We start from the raw sequence: 22,530 nt of genomic DNA on the forward strand, positions 1-22,530 counted from the left end.
TTCTTTACAACATTCTGGAAATCTGTGCCCGAGAAGAAAAAACCAGAGTGATCAGAGAAAGGGGGGGGGGACCTTTCACATCATTTATTACAGATGCTAAACCTCAACAGAAAAAAAGCCTCTTTATCTTTTATCCTTGCAAATAAATACTTCTTTCCAGGAAAGCTCTTTAGTGTTTTCGTCTTTACCACAACTTACTATCCCCCTCCTATTAAGGCTGACTATTCTTTTTACCAAGATATACTGTACTCTGAGATGTGGAACCAAAAGCATTAGGTTGGTAAACTCGATTATTTGTATGTATTAAGAGCTCATAGATTGGGAGTTCCCATCGTGGCTCAGCAGAAACGAATCTGGCATCTATGAGGACACAGGTTCCATCCCTGGCCTTGATCACTGGGTAAAGGATCTGGCGTTGTCTTGAACTGTGGTGTAGGTCTCAGCACGTGGCTGCAGCTACAGCTCTGATTTGACCCCTAGCCTGGGAACCTCCATATGCCACGGGTGTGGCCCTAAAAAGACAAAAACAAAAAAACAAAACAAAAAAACAGAACCTCACAGATCAAGTTTACAGCTGGGATGTGAACATTTCATAATGTACTGTTACATCCTTGAAGGATGGGGTAAAAATTGGGAAATAAGTCAAGAGTTGGGAAGGTTCAAGTGACAAGTCTTAAAAACAAGGGCAACAGGGACAAAAATAGTGAATTCTGTTAGCCAGTGTTCTCCTCTACTTGATGAGGTATCTTCCTTAAAAAAGAAAAGAGGAAAAGCCTTAATCTCTTTCCAGGGAGATATTCTATGCTGCTCTCACAAAGTATCAAAGATGAACACTGCAGGAAAAAATAAAGTGTCAGAATGACAAGCTAAGCATTTACCTGGTGCAAAATGCAAGGTGAAAGGAAGCTGGAGGCAAGGTCTTTGCAGGGAGTGACTCACATTATTTCCCTCTTAATGGAAAGTGCCTCAATTCCTTTCATTCAAATGAGCTAAAGGGAGCTTTGAAAGAGGCTAAAAGAAGAAGGGATAATATTTACTGTTCCATAGACTGAATGAAGGGGAACCATTTTACAGGCCTATAATTTTACAGAACCCTAGGAACTAAATTATATTTGGTGGTCAAATTTGCACCAACTTTCAATAGGAGGCATTAGCCTTTATGTTCAGAAATCTCCTGTGCAGTGATCTGACAGATGTTGATAAACACACACAAACAGGCCAGGATCACATCCATCCCTAAGCAGACCTGCTGTTATTTTTGAGGAGAGAGCATTTCTTACACCTGTGCTCCCACGCCTTCTAGGGCCTGTGTACGCCTTCCTTCTCAGAGCACTGCCCTTCACTTGCCAGGTAAAAGTACTCAACCTCAACATCTCAGAACTTGAAATGTCACAAGGGTAAGAAGCAGAAACAAGACTAGTCGCTTTCTTTTTTGTGACACTAAATTTCACCTCTTGATCTTTGGCCCTATAGAGATGATTCACCAAGGAATCTGCAATTTTATATCTAAACTATGGCGAATTTCCTAAATGCTATGTATTCTTTACCCTGCCAATTAATTGTTGTGAAAAACTATTTCCTTCCCCTGGCTTCAAAAGACAAGAGTCAGAACAGGTCTGGAATACGTCATTAATACATGTTTTCTGGCTAGGAAAGTTTAGAAATGTCCCTTTGAAAACCAGGAACAATAGAATAAATGTTTACAGATCCTCCTCAACTTGTAATAGGGTTACATCCTGATAAACCCACTGTAGATGGAAAATGTCATGAGTCAAAAATACATTTAGGGCTGTAGCTCCAATTCAGTCCCTAGCCTGGAACACCCATTTGCCACAGGTGCAGCCATTTAAAAAAAAATGCATTTAGGGGGAGTTCCCATTGTCAACCAGTGGGTTAAGAACAGACTGCTTAAGAACCTGCAACCATGAGGATGCGGGTTCAATCCCTGCCTTCACTCAGTGGATTAAGGATCCCGTGTTGCCACAAACTGTAGCATAGGTCACAGATGGAGCTCAGATCTGGCATTGCTGTGGCTCTGGTGTAGGCCTGCAGCTGCAGCTCTGGTTCAACCTTAGCCTGGGAACTTCCATATGCTGCAAGTGTGGCCCTCAACAGGAAAAAAAAAAAAAAAAATGCACCAAGGACTTCCCTGGTAGCTCAGCAGGTTAAGGATCTGGCATTGTTACTGCCATGGCTCGGGTTGCTGCTGTGGCACAGGTTCAATCCCTGGCCCTGGAATTTCCACATACTGCAGGCACGGCCAAAAAAGTAATAATAATAATAAAATGATTAGCCAGCGGCGTTTTTAAAAAAAATGCATTTAGGAGTTCCCGTCGTGACTCAGTGGTTAACGAATCCGACTAGGAACCATGAGGTTGCGGGTTCGATCCCTGCCTTGCTCAGTGGGTTAAGGATCTGGCGTTGCCGTGAGCTATGGTGTGGGTCACAGACGCGGCTTGGATCCTGTGTTGCTGTAGCTCTGGCGTAGGCCGGCGGCTATGGCTCTGATTAGACCCCTAGCCTGGGAACCTCCATATGCCACGGGAGCAGCCCAAGAAATGGCAAAAAAAGACCAAAAAAAAATGCATTTAATACACCTAACCTATCAAATAGCAGAGCTTAGCGTAGCATACCTCAAACATGCTCAGAACATGTACATTAGCAAAACCACCTAATACCAAGCCAACTGTATACTACAGCATTGACTCGCTCATGTAATTTATTGACTACTATGCTGAAAGTGCAAAACCAGAAAGGCTGTGTGGGTACAGAAGGACTCTAAGTGTTTCTGGGGTTTACCTTCACGACAGAGCAGCTGGCTGGGAAGGAGAGATAGCATACTGCCTGTCAACGGCCCAGAAAAAGATCAAAATTCAAAATTCGAAGCACAGATTCTACTGAACGTGTATTGCTTTTGCACCATCATTAAGTCAAAAAAGTCATAAGTTGAACCATCATAATTGTGAACCATCCACATATTATCATAATCACAATGGAGAGTTTAAATTACCTGGCTCATGCCTGTATAGTTTCTACCTAAAATTCAGCTAATGCTGTAAAACTACTTAAAGTAGTTTTTTAAAAAGTTTAAAGTGTTTTAAAAAGAACTCAATATTCAACCTTTTTGTCTCATCAGTCCCTACACCTGACATTCTATTTTTCAGCAATGTTACCCTCTCCTGTCTACTTGGCAAACACTTACTCTTCCTTCCAGGCTCAGCTCAAAGACCACCACCTCTAAGAAGTCTTTCCTGATACCATGACATGAACTTACTCTTTGGTTCCCTATCTTTCCACAGTGGCTCATAATGGACTGTAATTATCTATTCATGTGCCTGCAGCTTTATTAGACAGCAAATTCTATGAAAACACATGATAAATACTCAAAAGCAATTAATTCAATGCTTCTTTAACTGAAGTCATTTATCCACCCGTTCAAGAAGTATTATAGGTTACACCTTTTTTTTTTTTTTTTTTTTAATGGTTGCACCCATGGCACATAGACGTTTCTGGGCCAGGGATTGAATCTGAGCTGAAGCTATGAGCTATGCTGGATCCTTTAACCCACTACGCCAGGCTGGGGACTGACCTGTACCTTCACAGTGCCCCGAACTGCTGCAGTTGGATTCTTAACCCACTGTACCACAGCAGGAACTCATATTCTTACATGTAAGAAACAACATATATGCAAAAACCATCAGTACAATGCATTTTTAATTTTCAGATTAAAAAGTAAATGTCCACCATAGGTAATGAAGCACTTGAAGTAGAAGGCCCTTACAAAACAATCAAAATAATTCCAAAAAGTGCCAACAAGTGAAAGAGTTTCCCTGACAAAAGACAGTCTCACTGTTTGACAATTGTACAGCATCAAAGCATCTACTAAAAGATAAGTCTTTAATATATACTGAATGGACTCAACAATTACAATAAAGCTGACAATGGTAAAGTACTACTTCTACCTCTGTTATTCGTGGGGTTTTCCTCTTTTTTTTTTTTTTTTTTTCCAGGGCTGTGCCTGAGGCACATGGGGTCAAATCTGAGCTACAGCTGCTGGCCTACACCACAGCCGCAGCAACAACATATCTGAGCCACATCTGCAATCTACACCACAGCTCACAGCAACACTGGATCCTCAACCCACCAAGGAGGCCAGGTATCGAACCTGCGTCCTCATGGATACCAGTCAGATTTGCTTCCCCTGAGTCACAATGATTCTTATTTGGTATCAAGATAATCCCAACCTAGCATACCACAACAGGTCTAAGCAAAATAATTCTAAGACATAATAGTGTTCAAGGCACGTAATCTGATGGATACTTCAGCATTTGTTCATTCTTTCATTCATTCATAAGAAATCTTTATTGAAGATCTAGAATACACGAGCTAAGGTGAGAGAACTATTCTCTGGAAGCCTACTAAAGCAAAAAGGAGTTAACACTGGCATTCCCATCATGGCTCAGCAGGTTAAAAACCCAACGTAGTCTCTGTGAGATATGGGTTAATCCTTGACCTCAATGGGTTAAGAATCTGGCATTGATCGCAGATGCGGCTCAAATCCTGCGTTGCTGTGGCAGTGGTGTAGGCTGGCAGCTGCAGCTCTGATTTGACCCCCAGCCTAGGAACTTCCATATGCCACAGGTGGAGCCATACAAAGAAAAAAAAAAGGAATTAACATGGAAACTAGTCACATTTGAAAATGTGTCAAAGATGAGGAAAAAGCATAAAAATTCTACCATCAAGGAACAACCCCCTAAAATCTGGCTGACTGCAGCACTGCATCACTCCTGTAACATGCAATATGATAATTTCCTCTGTCCCAACGAAGCTTTTCTATCACTAGAAAAGTGATCAGTTCCTGTACATCCAAAATATCTGAACTGAAACTAACCCAGATTCATTAAAGCAGGCAGAGTAGAGCCCCAAAGATTCTTCCCTGCAAAACACTGGATGAAATGAACAGACAGATGCCAACATCCAAGGAAAGACCAGCCCCTGCTCTGCTGGATCCCCAAACCTACCCACTGGTAAATCAGAAACATTAACTTCAGTCAGATTTAGTATTTCTTCCCTACTCTCCCTACCAACCAGCTTATTTTAGATGTAAAAACTTCATCAATCTAGAGGATTACAAAGACTATATCATTTTCATATGCTCTCATACGAAGTTTTATAAGTAAGCAGTCAGAATACAATACGTAAAAACCCATTTAAGGAGTTCCCATCGTGGCGCAGTGGTTAATGAATCCGACTAGGAACCATGAGGTTGCGGGTTCAGTCCCTGCACTTGCTCAGTGGGTTAACGATCCGGCGGTGTTGCCGTGAGCTGTGGTGTAGGTTGCAGATGCGGCTCAGATCCTGCGTTGCTGTGGCTCTGGCGTAGGCCGGTGGCTACAGCTCAGATTCGACCCCTAACCTGGGAACCTCCATATGCCGCGGGAGCAGCCCAAGAAATAGCAAAAAAAAAAAAAAAAAAAAAACCATTTAAAAGGTAGAGAAGCCAATTTTTCAAAATTAAATTCAATTATAACAAATAAAAATTACAAGAATCCTGAATAGCATGAAATATCAATAATGGCAACAGAAAAAATGAAGCAAAACAATAAATAATATTGTACATAAAATTAAAAAAAAAAATTCAAATTAAAGCAATGCATTCACCTACATACAATGGATATTATGCTTCGAATAGGTTCCATGTAAGCCAATTTCTACAATGCAATCTGGATCTAGGAGGAGAGTCCCTCACCTATTGTCTTATAGAATCAAATAAAACTTTACAAATAGGAGTTCCCATCATGGCTCAGCAGAAATAAATTTAACTAGCATCCATGACGTTTGAGCCTCGGCCTCGCTCAGGGGGGATTAAGCATCCGGCGTTGCCATGAGCTGTGGTTGGTGGGTGGCTGGCGGCTACAGTTCCGCTTTGACCCCTAGCCTGGAAACCTCCATATGCCTCAGGTGCACACCTAAATAGACCAAAAAAAAAAAAAAGTATTTAAAAAAAAAAACCTTTACAAGTAAACTAAAACAAGGGGCAATTAAAAATAAGCAAACTCTCTCTAGCTAAAGAGAGACATCTAGAGGCAAAAGCTTAAAGTTGGGGCTTTTTGTCATATTCTTGGGGATCTTGGAGCCACATAAAGGAGACTTTTAAGATTCCTTTATTTAGGGAATTCCTGTTTGTGGCTCAGCACATTAAGAAGCCGACTAATATCCATGAGGATGCAGGTTCAATCCCTGCATCCTCGCTCTGTGGGTTAAGGATCCAGCATTGTCGTGAGCTGTGGTATAGTCTGCAGACGTGGCTCAGATCTGGCGTGGCTGTGGTATAGGCTGGCAGCTGCAGCTCTGATTTGATCCCTAGCCTGGGAACTTCCATATGCTGCAGGTGCAGCCCTAAAAAAATAAACAAATAAAAATAAATAAATAAAAAATTCCTCTCTTTAGCAATTATTCTGTCACCATGCAGCTTGTGAATTCAATTCACTGAACAAAACACTTTATTTTTAACCTATTACTTGCCACCTAAAATGACAATATTGCCTAAAACACAGGAGGCCCAATTAAATCTCATTCATATGCTTACTTTAAGCCTCCTCATTTAATCTGTTGGTCAAAATTTGTAAGAGGAGTTCCCGTCGTGGCGCAGTGGTTAACGAATCCGACTAGGAACTATGAGGTTGCGGGTTCGATCCCTGCCCTTGCTCAATGGGTCAAGGTTCCGGCGTTGCCGTGAGCTGTGGTGTAGATTGCAGACGCGGCTCGGACCCCGCGTTGCTGTGGCTTTGGCGTAGGCCGGTGGCTACAGCTCCGATTCAACCCCTGGTGTGGGAACCTCCATACGCCGCGGGAGCGGCCTAAAGAAATAGCAAAAAGACAAAAAAAAAAAGAAAGATCTTTAGCTCATCCCTCCATGATGGTCACTAACTCAAATGTCTCTAGGGAGTCCCACAGTGGCTCAGTGGTTAACGAATCCGACTAGGAACCATGAGGCTGAGGGTTCGATCCCAGGTCTTGCTCAGTGGGTTAAAGATCTGGTGTTGTCGTGAGCTGTGGTGTAGGTTGCAGATGAGGCTCGGATCCCGCATTGCTGTGGCCCTGGTGTAGGCCAGCGGCTACAGCTCCAATTAGACCCCTAGCCTGGGAACCTCCATATGCTGTGGATGCGGCCCTAGAAAAAGACAAAAATATAAAAAATTGAAAAAATTGTTTAAAAAGTCTTTAGGGGCCAAATAAAACAGGCTCAACAGCTTGGGGGGAAAAAAACTAGCTAAGAGAAAGGCATTAGGGGAGGGGTAGAGATGGGCAGATATTGGAGAATCACCCCAGACTAAAGATATTTGATTGTTTTTTCCCCTTAACCCTAAACTGGCCCAACTACCCATCTCTCTCATGCTGACCTCACCCCCATTTGCTAGACTTTGCCTACAGATTTACTAAACTAAGGCATAATACTAAAGTAATGCAGATTAAGAAAGAGAAAGTAATATTAAATGTGTATACATATAGAAAATGTATGAAGGAAAATTTTCCAAGGTGTTATTAATAACTATCTAGGGGTATGGGATCATGAATGTTTTAATTTTCTTATTTTTTTATATTAATTTTTCCTTTTTTTTTTCTTTTCTTTTTATAGCCACACATGTAGCATATGGAAGTTTCGGGCTGGGGTCAAATTGAAGCTGCAGCTGAGGCCTACGCCACAGCCACAGCAACATGGGATCCTTAACCAATTGAGCAAGGCCAGGGATTGACCCACATCCTCACAGAAACAACATCAGGTTCTTAAACTGCTGAGCCATAATGGGAACGCCAATTTTTGTTGTATTAATTTTCTAATGAGAACAGAAAAAGTAACTTAATTTTAAAAGAACAGCAAAAGCCAAGGCATACCCACTACTCTGAAACTAAGAGGCAGTAGGATTAACAAAAAGCCGTATCTGAATATCATGTCAATCAAGGAAAAGTTATATATTATTCACTGTGCTATGTTCAAAAGTCACTTTTTTTCTTTTTGGCTGCACCCCCAGCATGCAGAAGTTCCAGGGCCAGGGATCAAACCTGAGTCACAGGAATGACAATGTTAGCTCCTTAACCCACTGAGCCACCAGGGAACTCCAAATGTCATTTATTTTCAAATAAGACTATCAGCAAAGAAATGTAATATTTGATAAAATGAGGCTACTGAATTAAAATTTCAAAGCTGAGGCAAATTAATCTATCTCCTAACTCTCCCCAAATTTCAAAAGGTCTTACCATAAAGATCAGGTCCATGAGGAGTAAAGACATTATACAGAACAATGTTGAGTGGTGCAATCACCAACTTCCCATAATAGTAGCTGTCAATGACTACCACAGGCACCTAGAACAGAGCAGAGTATAGATAGCAATTGCAGGGTTTTGCTCTGGAAACATTCTCACATCTCTCAAATGCTAATAGGACACACTTGAGAATGAAAAACACAACCAACTCCCAACCACATTAGAAGCTGCTTTCATTACAACTTTAGAACAAAACAAGGAAAAAAGAAAACTCACCAGAAAGAGCATTAGGGCAACCAGTGACCAACGAAAGAAACTCTTCCACCTGTGTTTCATGACCAGCAAATCAAAGGCAATGGGTAACTGTTTAACAGAGAAATAGAAAGTGGGGAGTTAAATACTTAGAATATACACTCACACAGGTCAGATTCACACATACCTCATGCTGAACTGAGAATAAAGTCTCTACCAGTTACAGGGAGGTTACAGGGAGGGAAGAAAACTTGGCACATGAAAGGATGTCTTTTCAAAAGTTAAAAATGTGCTCTCTTCACAGGACCCATCAGGTTGCGATGCACCCCACAATGCACAAGAAATATAAATATATAAAAATAAATATTCAGCTTCTAGAATGAACTCTATTCTATATGTATTTATGTGTAATGGACATTTAAAATATATTAATCCTGGAGTTCCACTGTGGCTCAGAAAGAACCCGATTAGTATCCATGAGGATGGGGGTTCCATCCCTGGCCTTGCTCAGAGGGTTAAGGATCCCAATGCTGCCACAGCTCCAATTTAATCCCTAACCTGGGAACTTCCATATGCTGCTGGTGCAGCCCTAAGAGAAAAAAAAAGATATTGGTACAAAAACAGACATATGTACCAATGGAACCCAACAGAGAGAGCCCAGAAATATACCCTGACACTTAGAGTCAATTAATCTTCAACAAAGATGCAAGAATATAAAATGGGAAAAAGATAATCTCTTTAGCAATTGGTGCTGGGAAAACTGAACAGCTGCATGTAAACCAATGAAACCGGATCACACCCTCACACCATGCACAAAAATAAACTCAAAATGTCTTAAAGACTTAAACATAACACACCACCATCAAACTCCTAGAAGAGAACATAGGCAAAACATTCTCTGACATCAATCGTACAAATGTTTTCTTAGGTCAGTCGCCCAAGGCAATAGAAATAAAACAAACCAGTGGGACCTAATCAAACTTATAAGCTTTTGCATAGCAAAGGAAACCATAAAAACAAACAAACAAACAAACAAACAAAAACACGAAAAGACAACCTACAAAATGGGAGAAAGAGTTGCAAACAATGTAACTCCAAGGGCTTAATCTCCAAAATATACGAACAGCTTATACAACTCAACAGCAAAAAAATAAACAACCCAATTGAAAAATGGCAGATGGAGTTCCCGTCGTGGCGCAGTGGTTAACGAATCCGACTAGAACATGAGGTTGGGTTCGGTCCTGCCTGCTCAGTGGTTAACGATCCGGCGTTGCGTGAGCTGTGGTGTAGGTTGCAGACGCGGCTCGGATCCGCGTTGCTGTGGCTCTGCGTAGCTGGTGGCTACAGCCCGATTTGACCCTAGCTGGAACCTCCATATGCCGCAGGAGCGGCCAAAGAAATAGCAAAAGACAAAAAAAAAAAAAAAAAAAAAAAGAAAAATGGGCAGAAAACCTTGAGACATTTCTCCAAAGAAGACATACAGATGGCCAACATCACTAATTATTAGAGAAATGCAATTCAAAACTACAATGAAGTATCATTTCACACCAATCAGAATGGCTATTATTAATAAGACTACAAATAACAAATGCTGGAGAAGGTGTAGAGAAAAGGGAACCCTCCTGAACTGTTGGTGGGAATGTAAATTGGTGTAACCACTATGGGAAACAGTGTGGAGGTTCCTCAGAAAACTGAATACAGAACCACCATATGATCCAGCAATCCCACTCCTGGGCATATATCCAGACAAAACTTTCATTCAAAAAGATACATGATACAAGATACATCTATGTTCTTGCAGCACTATTCACAATAGTCAAGACATGGAAATAACCTAAATGTCCACTGACAGATAAATGGATTAAGAAGATGTGGTACATATACACAATAGACTACTACTCAGCCATAAAAAAAAGAACAAAATAATGCCACTTGCAGCAGCATGGATGCAACTAGAGAGTCTCATACTAAGTAAAGTAAGTCAGAAAGAAACACAGATACCATATGATATCACTTATATGTGGAATCTAAAGTATTTCACAAATGAATCTACATATAGAATAGAAACAGACTCACAGACATGAAGCAGACTCTTAGTTGCCAAGGGGAGGGAGTGGGATGGACTGGGAGTTTGGGGTGAACAGATGCAAACTGTCACATTTAGAATGGATGGACAATGGGGTCCTGCTGTATAGATCCAAAAGCAAACATGATCTGAAAGGCCAATTACTCAAAACCTCATGGAGTATACTTTCTCATTTATAAAGCACTAATAACTGCATTTGTCTTGCAAAGTTGTTGGTTTAGGGGTAAAGTTCATAAGGGGTTTAGTAGTGCCTAACATATAGCAGATACTCAACAGTCACTATTCTTACTAGAATTAACCATAACAATAAGTACAAAGAAAAATACTCTTCCACTTCCCAGAATCTTTGTATAATTAATTCCTAAGACTTCAGGTCCTATCCAGAGAATATGAAGGTAACCTAACATTAAGACTGACTATATAGCCAGTGACACAAGGAAGACAAATCATATTAGTTTCTTACCCAAGAGCCGCACTGAATGGCCAGCCTAAGATAGCCCCAGCTGCTACTCCAAGCACAGCAATGGAAGTTTTGTCCATATACCAGCCAGTCATGGCTATCAAGGTAGTGTACATGCAGAAGCTGCTAGGAAGGAATGCTGCAAGAGAAAAGAAATGAATGAAAAAAAAGAGAGAGAAAGGGACAAGAGATTGAGATTAGGCATCAGTTATTAAAAATGTACCGGCACTGCAAAATGTCAATAACCAGGAAAATATTTGGGGCAATGCTATATTAGAAATGGTGAGTAAAGCGATACTCTTTTAAAAAAAAAAAAAAAAAAAAAAAAGGGAGTTCCCGTCGTGGCGCAGTGGTTAATGAATCCGACTAGGAACCATGAGGTTGCAGGTTCGATCCCTGCCCTTGCTCAGTGGGTTAATGATCCAGCGTTGCCATGAGCTGTGGTGTAGGTTGCAGACACGGCTCGGATCCCGAGTTGCTGTGGCTCTGTCGTCGTAGGCCGGTGGCTACAGCTCCGATTGGACCCCTAGCCTGGGAACCTCCATATGCCGCGGGAGCGGCCCAAGAAATGGCAAAAAAAAAAAAAGACAAAAAAAAAAAATGAAGTTCAAAGATTTTCTTATTTTCTCACTACTGTTTACTTTTTTTTTTTTTTTTACTTTTTTTTTTTTTTTACCTGCACCCATGGCATATAAAAGTTCCCAGACCAGGGACTGAGCTCGCACCACAGCAGTGACCCAAGCTATTGCACTCACTCCTGTTTTTTATCTACCAACACATTGCTCAATTATTCAAAGCCAACTGTGCCATTTAACTCCTGGCCTGTACCCTGCACCGCAAATCCCAAACTTACAGAATTCCAGGTTCCCAAGGAATACCCCAGGCTATATTTCCAGATAGGAAATACACTTTAAGAAACCTAAGAGTCATTGCTAACAATCTGTTTCTGAAGAAGTTTACCTTCTGAGAGTCTTCTGAGACTATCCTGATACCAACTTGTACCCCACAGGAATTCTAGGAAGCCTTGCCATGGGCCACATGTTTGATGGCAGCACTGCTTTGCATCCTGCATCTACTGACACAGATAGCTTGGCCTTCAGCTGTCATTCTAACTGTTTCCATCAAGTATACAACACGCAATGTTGTATATAAAAGAGGACTGACCACCTTCAGGGTCTCTGCAACAGTAACATTTCATTAAAGGGTTTCTAACCACTCTACACAGAAATGCAGATTTGCCTCTCCCCTCACCTTGTACTAGGGAAGAAAAATCAGTACCAACTCCAACAAGAACCGCAATGAACAGGCAGTATGATTTAGGAAACTCAGCAAAGCATTCAGAAGTTCTGTATCAAAGGATGCCTTTAACTTATCTGTGCCTTAACATCCTCAACTTAATTACACAACTAAAGACACTCCCAGGTATCTCCCTCACAAAAGAATCAATTTGGGGAGTAGCAAAGTAAACTAAAAAAAAAAAAAAAAAAAAAAATTATATATATATATATACACAAAGTATAACCTTCCCAGATAAATGCTAAATAATAATGATGTCATCCAAAGCTGTCGATTCCAGCTGCCAGTGAAGAGGGTAGAATAACATGGCTTCTGACACAGTCAATGAAAGCAATGTAAATATATACTTTTGTGCTAGATACTACTTTTGTGTATTTCTGGTGTGTATACTAGATTCTGGTACACACAAGCAATAATTAAAATTGAGATAATTACATCTAGTAATTTAATTTCTCTGGATAATTGGAAACAGGCTACCTTTTGGCAACAGGCCACTTTGTCTCAGCTCACAGAAGACAAATGTTTAATGGCAGCACAGTTCAAAAGCCAGCACTCTAAAGATTTTTTTCTAAATTTCTAGAAGCTTACTATTTAAAAAAAACAGTCCAACAGAAGATGTATACTTCTATAAAATACATTGCAAATACCTGGCATAAAATAGAACCATCAAGACCAGAGTTTTTGAATATAAAGAGCTTCCTTGAGCAAAATAACAAAATTATTTGCCTTCCCCTAAAAGCAAAGAAAGGCAATGGATGCCTGTGTTTTTCAGCCTTACAGTCATAAAAAATACAATAATATGACAGCAACCCAATGAAAATAACAGCTCTACCACAGATAAATTCTTTGACTTTCAGTAAGTCAGTTTACCTTTCTAAGTTTCAGTGTCCTTATCTGAAAAAATGAGAAAATATTTATCTTATTTATACCATAGGATTATTGTAAAGGTCAATCAAGATCATGTGGATAAGGGAGTTCCCATTGCAGCTCAGCAGGTTAAGAACCTGACATAATGTCCTTGAGGATGCACGTTCAATCCCGCCTCACCAGTGGGTTAAGGGTCTGGTGTTGCCATGAGCTGTGGTGTAGGCTGCAGATGAGGCTCAGATCCTGAGTTGCTGTGGCTGTGGTGCAAGCCTGCAGCTGCAGCTCCGATATGAGCCCTGGCCCAAGAACTACCATATGCTGCAGCTGTAAAGAAAAAAAAAAAAAAAAAAAAAAAAAATCAGGTAGTTAAGGAGTTCCCATTGTGGCTCAGCAGGTTAAGAACCTGCCTAGTATCCATGAGGATGCAGGTCAATCCCTGGCCTCACTCAGTGGGTTATGGATCTGGCGTTGCCACAAGCTGCAGTGTGGGTCACAGATACAGCCTGGATCTGGCATGGCTGTGGCTGTAGTATAGGTTGGCAGCTCTGGCTACAAACCCAAGGCCTGGGACCCTCCATATGAAGCAGATACAGCCTTAAAAAGACCAAAAAAATAAAATAAAAAATTTTTTTAAATTTAAAAAAGATCAGGCAAATAATAGAACTGTGCAAATTACTGGCATGTTACACAAATATAATCCACATCTGGACAAGATCTTCCACCTGATGCAACTATGAAATACCAGTGAACCTGATATGCCCTCACCAGCTCTCTTACTTACCTGATGATGAGCAAAACATGCCAGTGCTGAGAACCAAGAAGGCTAGCATCATTCGACTCACATGCAACCCAAACTTCTTGCACACAGCCCTAGAAGAAAGGCAAAGACTATCAGAATAGCAAACCTTAGGGATGGAAATTTGCATCAAAGGACAAAAACATGCCTGTGTCACAGAGTGCACGGAAGATCTAAAGTCAAACTGGAACCGTCTCAACAGGCTTGCTGGCAATTTTGTGTACATAAGAACCCATTCTTATTCCTTACGCAGGAGAGAATCTCTCTACCTAAGAGGATATGTATACTTTCTGTGCTAAGATTATGTCTACTCTATTTAGGAAAACAGCATGATGTAGGGGAAAAATAACAGGCCTCAGATGGGCACAGGTTGAAATGCTGGCCCTTCCACTCACTAGCAGTGATACCTTGGTTTAGTTACATAACCTCTATCACATTCCTCATCTATTAAATGATGATAATGATAATACTGACTTATTTTCGTATGGTTTCTGTGAGAGCAGCGCATGGGACGGTGCTTAGAAGAGTGCCAGGCACAGAGATGCTTGACAGATGGCAGTCATCAGATAAAAAGACTAGAAGATACATGAAAGTTTTAAGTGGTTTTTTGAGGAAACTCATGCTGTCCTCCACAGTAGTAGTACCATTTTGCACTCCCACAGACAGTGGCAAGGGTTCCAATTTCTCTACATTCTTACCAACACCTGTTGCCTATGTTTTTCAATAAGAGCTATTCTAACAGATATGAATTGATTTCATTGTGGGTTTTTTTTTTTTTTTTCCTGTCTTTTTGCTATTTCTTGGGCCAATCCCACAGTATATGGAGGTTCCCAGGCTAGGGGTCAATCGGAGCTGTAGCCACCAGCCTACACCAGAGCCACAGCAATGCAGGATCCGAGCTGCGTCTGCAACCTACATCACAGCTCACGGCAACACCGCCGGATAGTTAACCCACTGAGCAAGTGCAGGGACCAAACCCACAACCTCATGGTTCCTAGTCGGATTCGTTAACCACTGCGCCACGACGGGAACTCCTCATTGTGGTTTTGATTTGAACTTTCCTAATGATTAGTGATACTGACCATCTTTTCATATACTTGTTGGCCAGATTATTAGTTTTTTCTACTACTGAGTTATGGGAGGTTCTTACATATTTTGGAAACAAACCTCTTATCAGATATATGGTTTGCAAATATCTTCTCCCATTGTGTAAGTTCCTTTTCACACCACTGATTGCTTAGTCTCTTGTTTCTTATTTATGTTTTTAAGTCCTTTTTACTTCTCTACAAATACTAATTATTTCATATTCTTATTTTAACAATTGCTAATAAATGAAGTTCTGCAGTTCAGCTTTCTATTGATTGTATCTCTGCTGGCTTTCACCCACAATGTCATTACCTTCTGTGCTTTATCATTTACATTTATTATAATTTCTTGTTCACAAGAACTTTTTCTGTGGTAATTCCTTATTAACTGGGTTAAGGATTGACTTCTCTAGAGAAATTTTACATTTGTTTTTGCAAGATGCCTGGGGATGTCATCAATCCAGAACAATTTAAAATAAATTCTCAAATTGGGATTTAGGGGACCGTGTGGGTGTTTTGCTTTCAGATCTGAGCTTGTATAAAAACAAATTTAAGGTTACAATCCTCAAAAGCAGCACTGGATTTCTTTTTCCTTCTATTCCACCCAGAGTCAAGGCCAAGGAACTTTTTCATCTGAATCTGTGATTGTTTTTCAGTGGGAAGATTTTAAACAATGATTATTAAGTCCAAACACCTTTTAAAGCATTGTTAAAATAATGTTTGCTAGGTTTTATTTTAAAAAAGGTAGCTATTTTTATTACTGGAACACTTAAATGCTAAGTGTTCTCTAAGTTCACTAACATTCAACAACCAATAGATATTTGGTGAAAGACAATGTATTGGGTGTAAGTAAGAGCAGTGAGTCCCACATGGGGAATCATTTCCTATCAGCCAAGCTCAAAAGGAGAACAGATACATCACGATCCTACTTCTTAGGACCAAAAAAAAAGACTCTACTAAATCCTACCAAATAAAAGACCAGTTAGATATATATTAACGGAATTAAAATTGACAATATGAAGATATGGTATTTATCACCTCAGGAAAGAAGTGATAATTAGAAGCAGTCCCTTTCAATTATTAGATATAATAATAGGAGCTAGAAAGGAAGTGTTTTCTATTTCTTTTTTTTTTGCTTTTTAGGGCCACACTCAAGGCATATGGAAGTTCCCAGATTAGGGGCCAAATCAGAGCTGCAGCTGCCGGCCTATACCACAGCCACAGCAACGTGGGATCCAAGCCAAAACTGTGACCTGCACCACAGTTCATGGCAACACCAGATCCTTAACCCACTGAGCAAGGCAAGGGATCGAACCCGCATGCCCATGGATCCTAGTCAGGTTCGTTAACCACTAAGCCACTAAGGGAACTCCACGTTTTCTATTTCAACATTGCTTCTATATCAGCGAAATAATCTCTGCTACACTGGGTTTCCTCATAGCACTTTTAGAAGCAAAGTTTTTATACTCACTTGTAAAAGTAAAGTTCACATATACAGCTCACAAAAGCCAGAAGACATCGTAAAAAGTAAAAGACTAGAATCTGAAAGAAATCCAGAACAAGAAAAAAAGTTAAAAATACAAGTTAGAAAAAGTCTTAAAGATGAAACCACTTTCATTTGTCATTAATAACTATAAATTGGTAGAATCCTTTTGAAGAACAATTATGTATTAAGAACAATGCAAATTTTCATATCCCTAAAAACTTTTTCTTTCTTTTTTTTTTTTTGGCCATGCCTGCATTGCATGGAAATTCCCAGGGCAGGGATCAAACCCGCACCACAACAGGAACCTAAGATGCTTCAGAGACAACGCTGGACCCTTAACCCACTGTACCACAAGGGAACTCCCCCCCATCCCTAAATTCAAGTATAGAAGTATATCTACTTTGACTGTGGTCTATGATTCCAGCCCAAAGAAGTAACTCAAAATATGGGGGGAGGAGTTCTAGTCAGAAAAATGTTAATTGTAGCACTACCAATTTAGTAAAAACTATTTCTGAAACTACAAAATGGTCAATTACAGAGAAATGGTTAAATTATGTTATATCTATTTCATGGATTATTACAAAGATATCAAAGTTTATGGTTACAAAGACAGTGGAACAACTCTTATGAAATAAAGTTCATTCATTCAGCAAGAATTTCTTAGAAATTATAGTAATTGATCATAATTATTACAAAATTATTACTATAAAATACTAAGTGAAAATATATGATACAATATTAGTTCCACATCAGAGTTATAGCTATGGAAGTCAAAAGTATATGAAAAGACTGGAAAGAAATAAAATAAAATGGGGTGTTCCCATGGTGGCTCAGCGGGTTAAGATCTGGTGTTGCTGCAAGCTGCAGTGTAGGTTGTTGATATGGTTCAGATCCTGTGTTGCTGTGGCTGTGGTGTAGGCCGGCAGCTGCAGCTCTGACTTGACCCCTAGCCTGGGAACTTCCATATGCCACAGGTGCAGCCCTAAAAAGCAAAAAAAAAAAAGGCAAAAAAGAATATACACATATATATATGAAAAAACGGTAAAAGTGTCTGTATCAGGCTAGTGAGATTTAGTACATATTCTTCCAAATGTCTCAGTTATGTGGTTTTACTAATTTTAAAATAAAGAACATGAATTTTCTTTTTTTTTTTTTTGCTATTTCTTTGGGCCGCTTCCGCGGCATGTGGAGGTTCCCAGGCTAGGGGTCCAATCGGAGCTGTAGCCACCGGCCTACACCAGAGCCACAGCAACGCGGGATACGAGCCGCGTCTGCAACCTACATCACAGCTCACGGCAACGCCGGATCATTAACCCACTGAGCAAGGGCAGGGATCGAACCTGCAACCTCATGGTTCCTAGTCGGATTCGTTAACCACTGCGCCACGACGGGAACTCCAAGAACATGAATTTTCAAAATAACAAGGTAATAAGAACTGAATCAAACAGGTTTTATAGTACAGTGATATGTTTACGAGCACTGAATACCTCAGAATATAAGCATAATTTAAATATTGCCTATTATTAGTATTACTGCATATAACTTAAAACTACTTTCCATTTTCATCATTATAACCAAAAAATTCAAAAACGAATTCAATTAAGTGATCAGCAAATACCCAGATTCATTCATCAATTCAATAAAAACATACGGGAAACCTACTATGCATCGGGCACTCTTCTAGATGCTACTAGGAATACAGATAATTTTATTACAGAGTATTCACATTTAAGGACTCCTCATCTGGTTGAGGAAAGTAGAAAAACACATTTAGAAAGTTAAAAATTAACATAAGTTAATATAAGAATTGTATCTGGGAGCAGGACAGTGATGTCTCCATAGCAACTAATATTCAACATATAACTAAATGTCTGGTCAGTGCAAAAAGACACAGAAAAGAAATGAGGTATAAGGAATGGAACAGAAGAAACTAAACTCATATGAAAGAGAATCCAAGAGATCACCTGACAAACCACTGACACTAAAGTAAATTCAGTGAGATTTAGATTAAGATCAAAAAGCAAAAATCAATTATGTTCCTCTATATCACAGTGACTTCCTTAAAAAATTACAGAAAACAGATACCATTCTTAACAGTAACAAAGAGTATAAAAGGATCTAGGCATCATCCTATCAAAAAATGGGTAAGTCTGAAATGGATACATTGTTTAAATTTTATTAGAAGACCCAGAAGGGAATTCCCATGGTGGCACAGTCAAAACGAATCTGACTAGTATCTGTGAGGATTCGGGTTCGATCCTGGCTTTGCTCAGTGGGTTAAGGATCCAGCATTGCCGTGAGCTATGACGTAAGTCTCAGAACGTGGCTCGGATCCTGTGTTACTATTCTTGTGGCTGCGGAACAGGCCAGCAGCTGTAGCTCCGATTTGACCCCTAGCCTGGGAACCTACATACGCCGCAGGTGCGGCCCTAAAAACAAAAACCAAAAAACAAAACAAAGAAGACAGAAATTGTTCAATCTGAACTTGGAGACAACAGACTGGAAAAAAAAATGAAGAGAGCTTCAGGGACCTGTGGGACTATAATACAAGATCTAACTTCCATATCATTGGAATCTCAGGAGAGGAGAAAAGGGCAGGACTGAAAATGTCCTAAGAAAAAACTGAAATATTCCCAAATTTGGAAAAAGATGTAAACCTAGGAGTTCCCTGGTGGCTCAGCAGGTTAAGGATCCAGAGCTGTCCCTGCTGTGACTTGGGTCATTGCTGTGATGCAGATTCCAGCTCTGGTGCAGGAACTTCCACATGCCAAGGGTGCAATCAAAAAAGAAAAAAAAAAAAAAAAGGAAAAAAGACATAAGCCTAAAGATACAAGAAGATAAGTAAACTCTAAATAGGATAAACCCAAAGAAATCCATGTTAAGATACATCATAGTCAAATAATCTGAAAGGTAATCAGGTTAGGCTTCCTAATTATCTAATTCCTAATTATCCTTAAGCATTCTGTTTAAATTAAGCTCTCCTAATATGCTAACCCATTGCACACCGTACTTGTCCTCTAAGACCCACAGCATTTATAACTTGTTCAAGTTTGTCCTCCCCACTGAACTAGAAATTCCATGAGAGCAGGGATTTGGTCATTGTTACATCCACAGCATTTAACAAAGTATCTACCAAATAAAAGCTGCTCCATTAATATATGTTGCATAATGAATGAATAAATGATTCTTCTTCAAAACAAGTCCCCTCTTAAGACTACCAATCTGTTTTGTCTTTTTCACAAGACTGTTCCAGAGACTCACCCAACTCTTAATCAATTGTGATTGTTTCCAGGTTGGCCTGCCCTTACCTTATTAGTTTGTAAAATTCTCGCATGAAATGCAGCTGGCCAGGCATGAAGCAACAGGTAAGCATAGGAGCGAATGGCATAAGCTGGGGAATATTCCCAAGTCTGAAACCCCTTCCCATAGATGAGGTAGTGTGTCTGTAAGTACAAAGCAGATGGATTCAGGGTTATATTGGCCAAAAATCCTGTTAAGAGTATGGAGGTGACATTTCTAAGCAAAAACATTAATGAGACAAAGGTATACAAAAATGCTGACATTCTCAACAAGATTTGCAACTAAGGGATAAGAATCAAAATGACACGATACTGAAAAATATTAGGACATTATAAATCCTATAAGACTGTGTTTGGCCAGCACTGAAAGCTTGAATTTTACCCTCTACTTGTTTTTTAAAAAATACTCAATAGCCAAAACAGAAATTCTAAGTCTTATATTTTCCTTCAGACTACTACAATAAGCATTCTTTTTTTATGCAAAATGTGACCAGAAAATTTCACCTCTGAATCTCTCTAATAAGGAGTCCAACAGGCTTATTAAATGTATAAATCAAGAAATAGCAGTATAGGGAGTTCTCCTTGTGGCGCAGTGGAAACTAAATCTGACTAGTACTGGATGCAGGGTCAGTTCCTGGCTTGCTCAGTGGGTGGGGATCCAGTTGCCTGAGCTGTGGTGAGGGTCGCAGACGCAGCTCAGCTCAGACCTGGCATTGCTGTGGCGGCAGCTACAGCTCTGATTCCACCCCTAGTCTGGGAACTTCCATATGCTGCAGGTTTGGCCCTAAAAAGCAAAAAAAAAAAAAAAAAAAAAAAAAAAAAAAAAAAAAAAGGCAGTATAAACATAGTATCTAATAACACTTTGAGTAAATATCAGAAAAAAAATTAAGAAAGTGGTTGCCTTTGGGGACAGAGATTTGGACATGAGAAATGGAATACAATTACTGCTTTTCCTTTATGCTTAATATTTTAAAAGTATCTCAGAGTATTGTTTTGATTTTTAAAATTTTTCAAGAAAATTACAAATTACACCTTTTTGTAAAACAGTCAAATTCTTATATCCTTTGATAGCAGGTAAATCATCAGCTTAGAACACAAAAGTGAAAATAGGGTTCTTTTTCTGTTAGTCACACTTGCATGTTATTTGTACCTTGATTAAGAACAAGGTCCCAAGCAGTGAAATCAAGGACATAAAAACAAAACTAAAGAAAGCACCTACTGGTTCCCAGTAGTTGAATGTTTCATCACAGTCGGAGATGTTGCTCAGAAGAGCAGCACACAGCCTTGCTGAGAGCAGACACTTGAAAGCAGTAGATCCTTCAGGTGCCCAGACTTGTCCTGCTTTGTTCCCAGATAACCTATTCAGAAGCAAAAAAAGAAAAAGAAAAAGTATATGTCAGGAAAGACCTGCCAACTAGAAGGAGTATAACTGCCCAGAAAGGAAAATGACAAGAGACATCAAAGCACTTGAGTTTGTCACCTACAAGGGTGAACAGTTAAGCTGTTCTGAGTAGAATAAATAAGGAATGAATTAAGACCTTTATCAACTTTAAACGTTCTTTCCACTTTCTGCTTTTAAGGCCTAAGCTAATTCATGCACTCTAGCTCTTTGCATCTATGACACTCCGCTTATCCCAAGCCAACAAATCGTTCTCTTGAAGGCTACAAAGGTCTCATTCGCCTTTTCTTTCTTAACAAGGTTATTACCTTCCAAGGCTGTATTCATTTCACCATCTGTTCAAATGCACAGAGGCCTAATTTGTGCAAGGTGCACTCTTCCAGTTCCAGTTGCTGACAGCTCCCTAGCGCAGTCCTAACCTGCAGCCCCCGAGTTTGGGGAGAGAAGTGGTGGGGCCCACATAGAAGAATAAAAGGTCGGGACTTCGGGGCGGGGAGGAATGAAGGAAGCTGTGAGAGACAGCCTGCTCTCGCCAACGTCTCCCACGGCACCAGCCCACCCCGGGCCTGGACCGGAAGACTCACAGACCTGCACTCCTGGTTTCTTCACTAGCAACATGGGACCCGAGCTGGGCGAGCTCATCCAAGGTGGGGGACAACCGACCGTCCACCCGCCTGGGAAGACCAGAAGGTGCAGAGTGAAGAGGACCCTCCCAGTGGGGAGGCCGGCCGGGGACAGCCCCGTACCACGCGGGCGAACCCCTCCCCCCGCAGCCCCGCGCCGCCCGGCCACGCCCCCGCCGCGCCCGCACACCTACTCGGGCCGGGGCTCCGCGCCGCCCGCCTCCCGGCTGCACAGCAGCTCCCGTAGCTTGTCGGCGGCCGAGGCCGGGTCCCCGCCGCTGCCCCCACTGCCCTTCAGGCGCTGCCGGGCCCCTCGGCTCGCCATGGCAAGCGCGGAAAAAAGCTAGATCTCGGCACCCTACGAAAGCGACGAGCACGGAGACATATAGCCTGGGATGGCAAACGGTGTCCGCCGAGGGACAAAAGACCTCGACATGCGCAGAAAATGAGTACTAAATTATAGTGTTCCTGGGTCACTTGCGGCAAATCTCTGAGCAGAGAAGAAATGCGACCTGAGGCTTTATTTTTACCATCGTGGCTGTCCCTTCCACATACCTGTAACTCGGGGCATGACTCCCTCCCTCTAACTCGCTCTTCCTTCCATTTCCAGCGTTCT

General features: G+C 40.7%; 1 protein-coding gene across 18 annotated transcripts in view; it reads right to left on the reverse strand.

Moving 5' to 3' along the window:
- Nucleotides 1-22,530, reverse strand: part of ALG9 (ALG9, alpha-1,2-mannosyltransferase) — a 100,882-nt gene extending 78,352 nt beyond the window's left edge. For 7 of the 18 annotated variants that reach the window (XR_002346925.1, XR_002346927.1, XM_021102094.1 and 4 more), the window contains exons 1-8: nt 22,109-22,331; nt 21,112-21,250; nt 19,902-20,036; nt 16,579-16,649; nt 14,008-14,096; nt 11,067-11,202; nt 8,542-8,629; nt 8,260-8,365 (exon numbers count right to left, since the gene is read on the reverse strand). Coding sequence is in view for 15 of the 18 variants with exons in the window: in XM_021102094.1 (XP_020957753.1) it covers nt 8,260-8,365; nt 8,542-8,629; nt 11,067-11,202; nt 14,008-14,096; nt 16,579-16,649; nt 19,902-20,036; nt 21,112-21,250; nt 22,109-22,239 (895 nt within the window). In the remaining 3 variants the exon portion in view is untranslated. 18 annotated transcript variants of the gene reach the window in all.

This window comes from Sus scrofa, chromosome 9, assembly GCF_000003025.6.
Source record: "Sus scrofa isolate TJ Tabasco breed Duroc chromosome 9, Sscrofa11.1, whole genome shotgun sequence".
NCBI lineage: Eukaryota > Metazoa > Chordata > Mammalia > Artiodactyla > Suidae > Sus > Sus scrofa.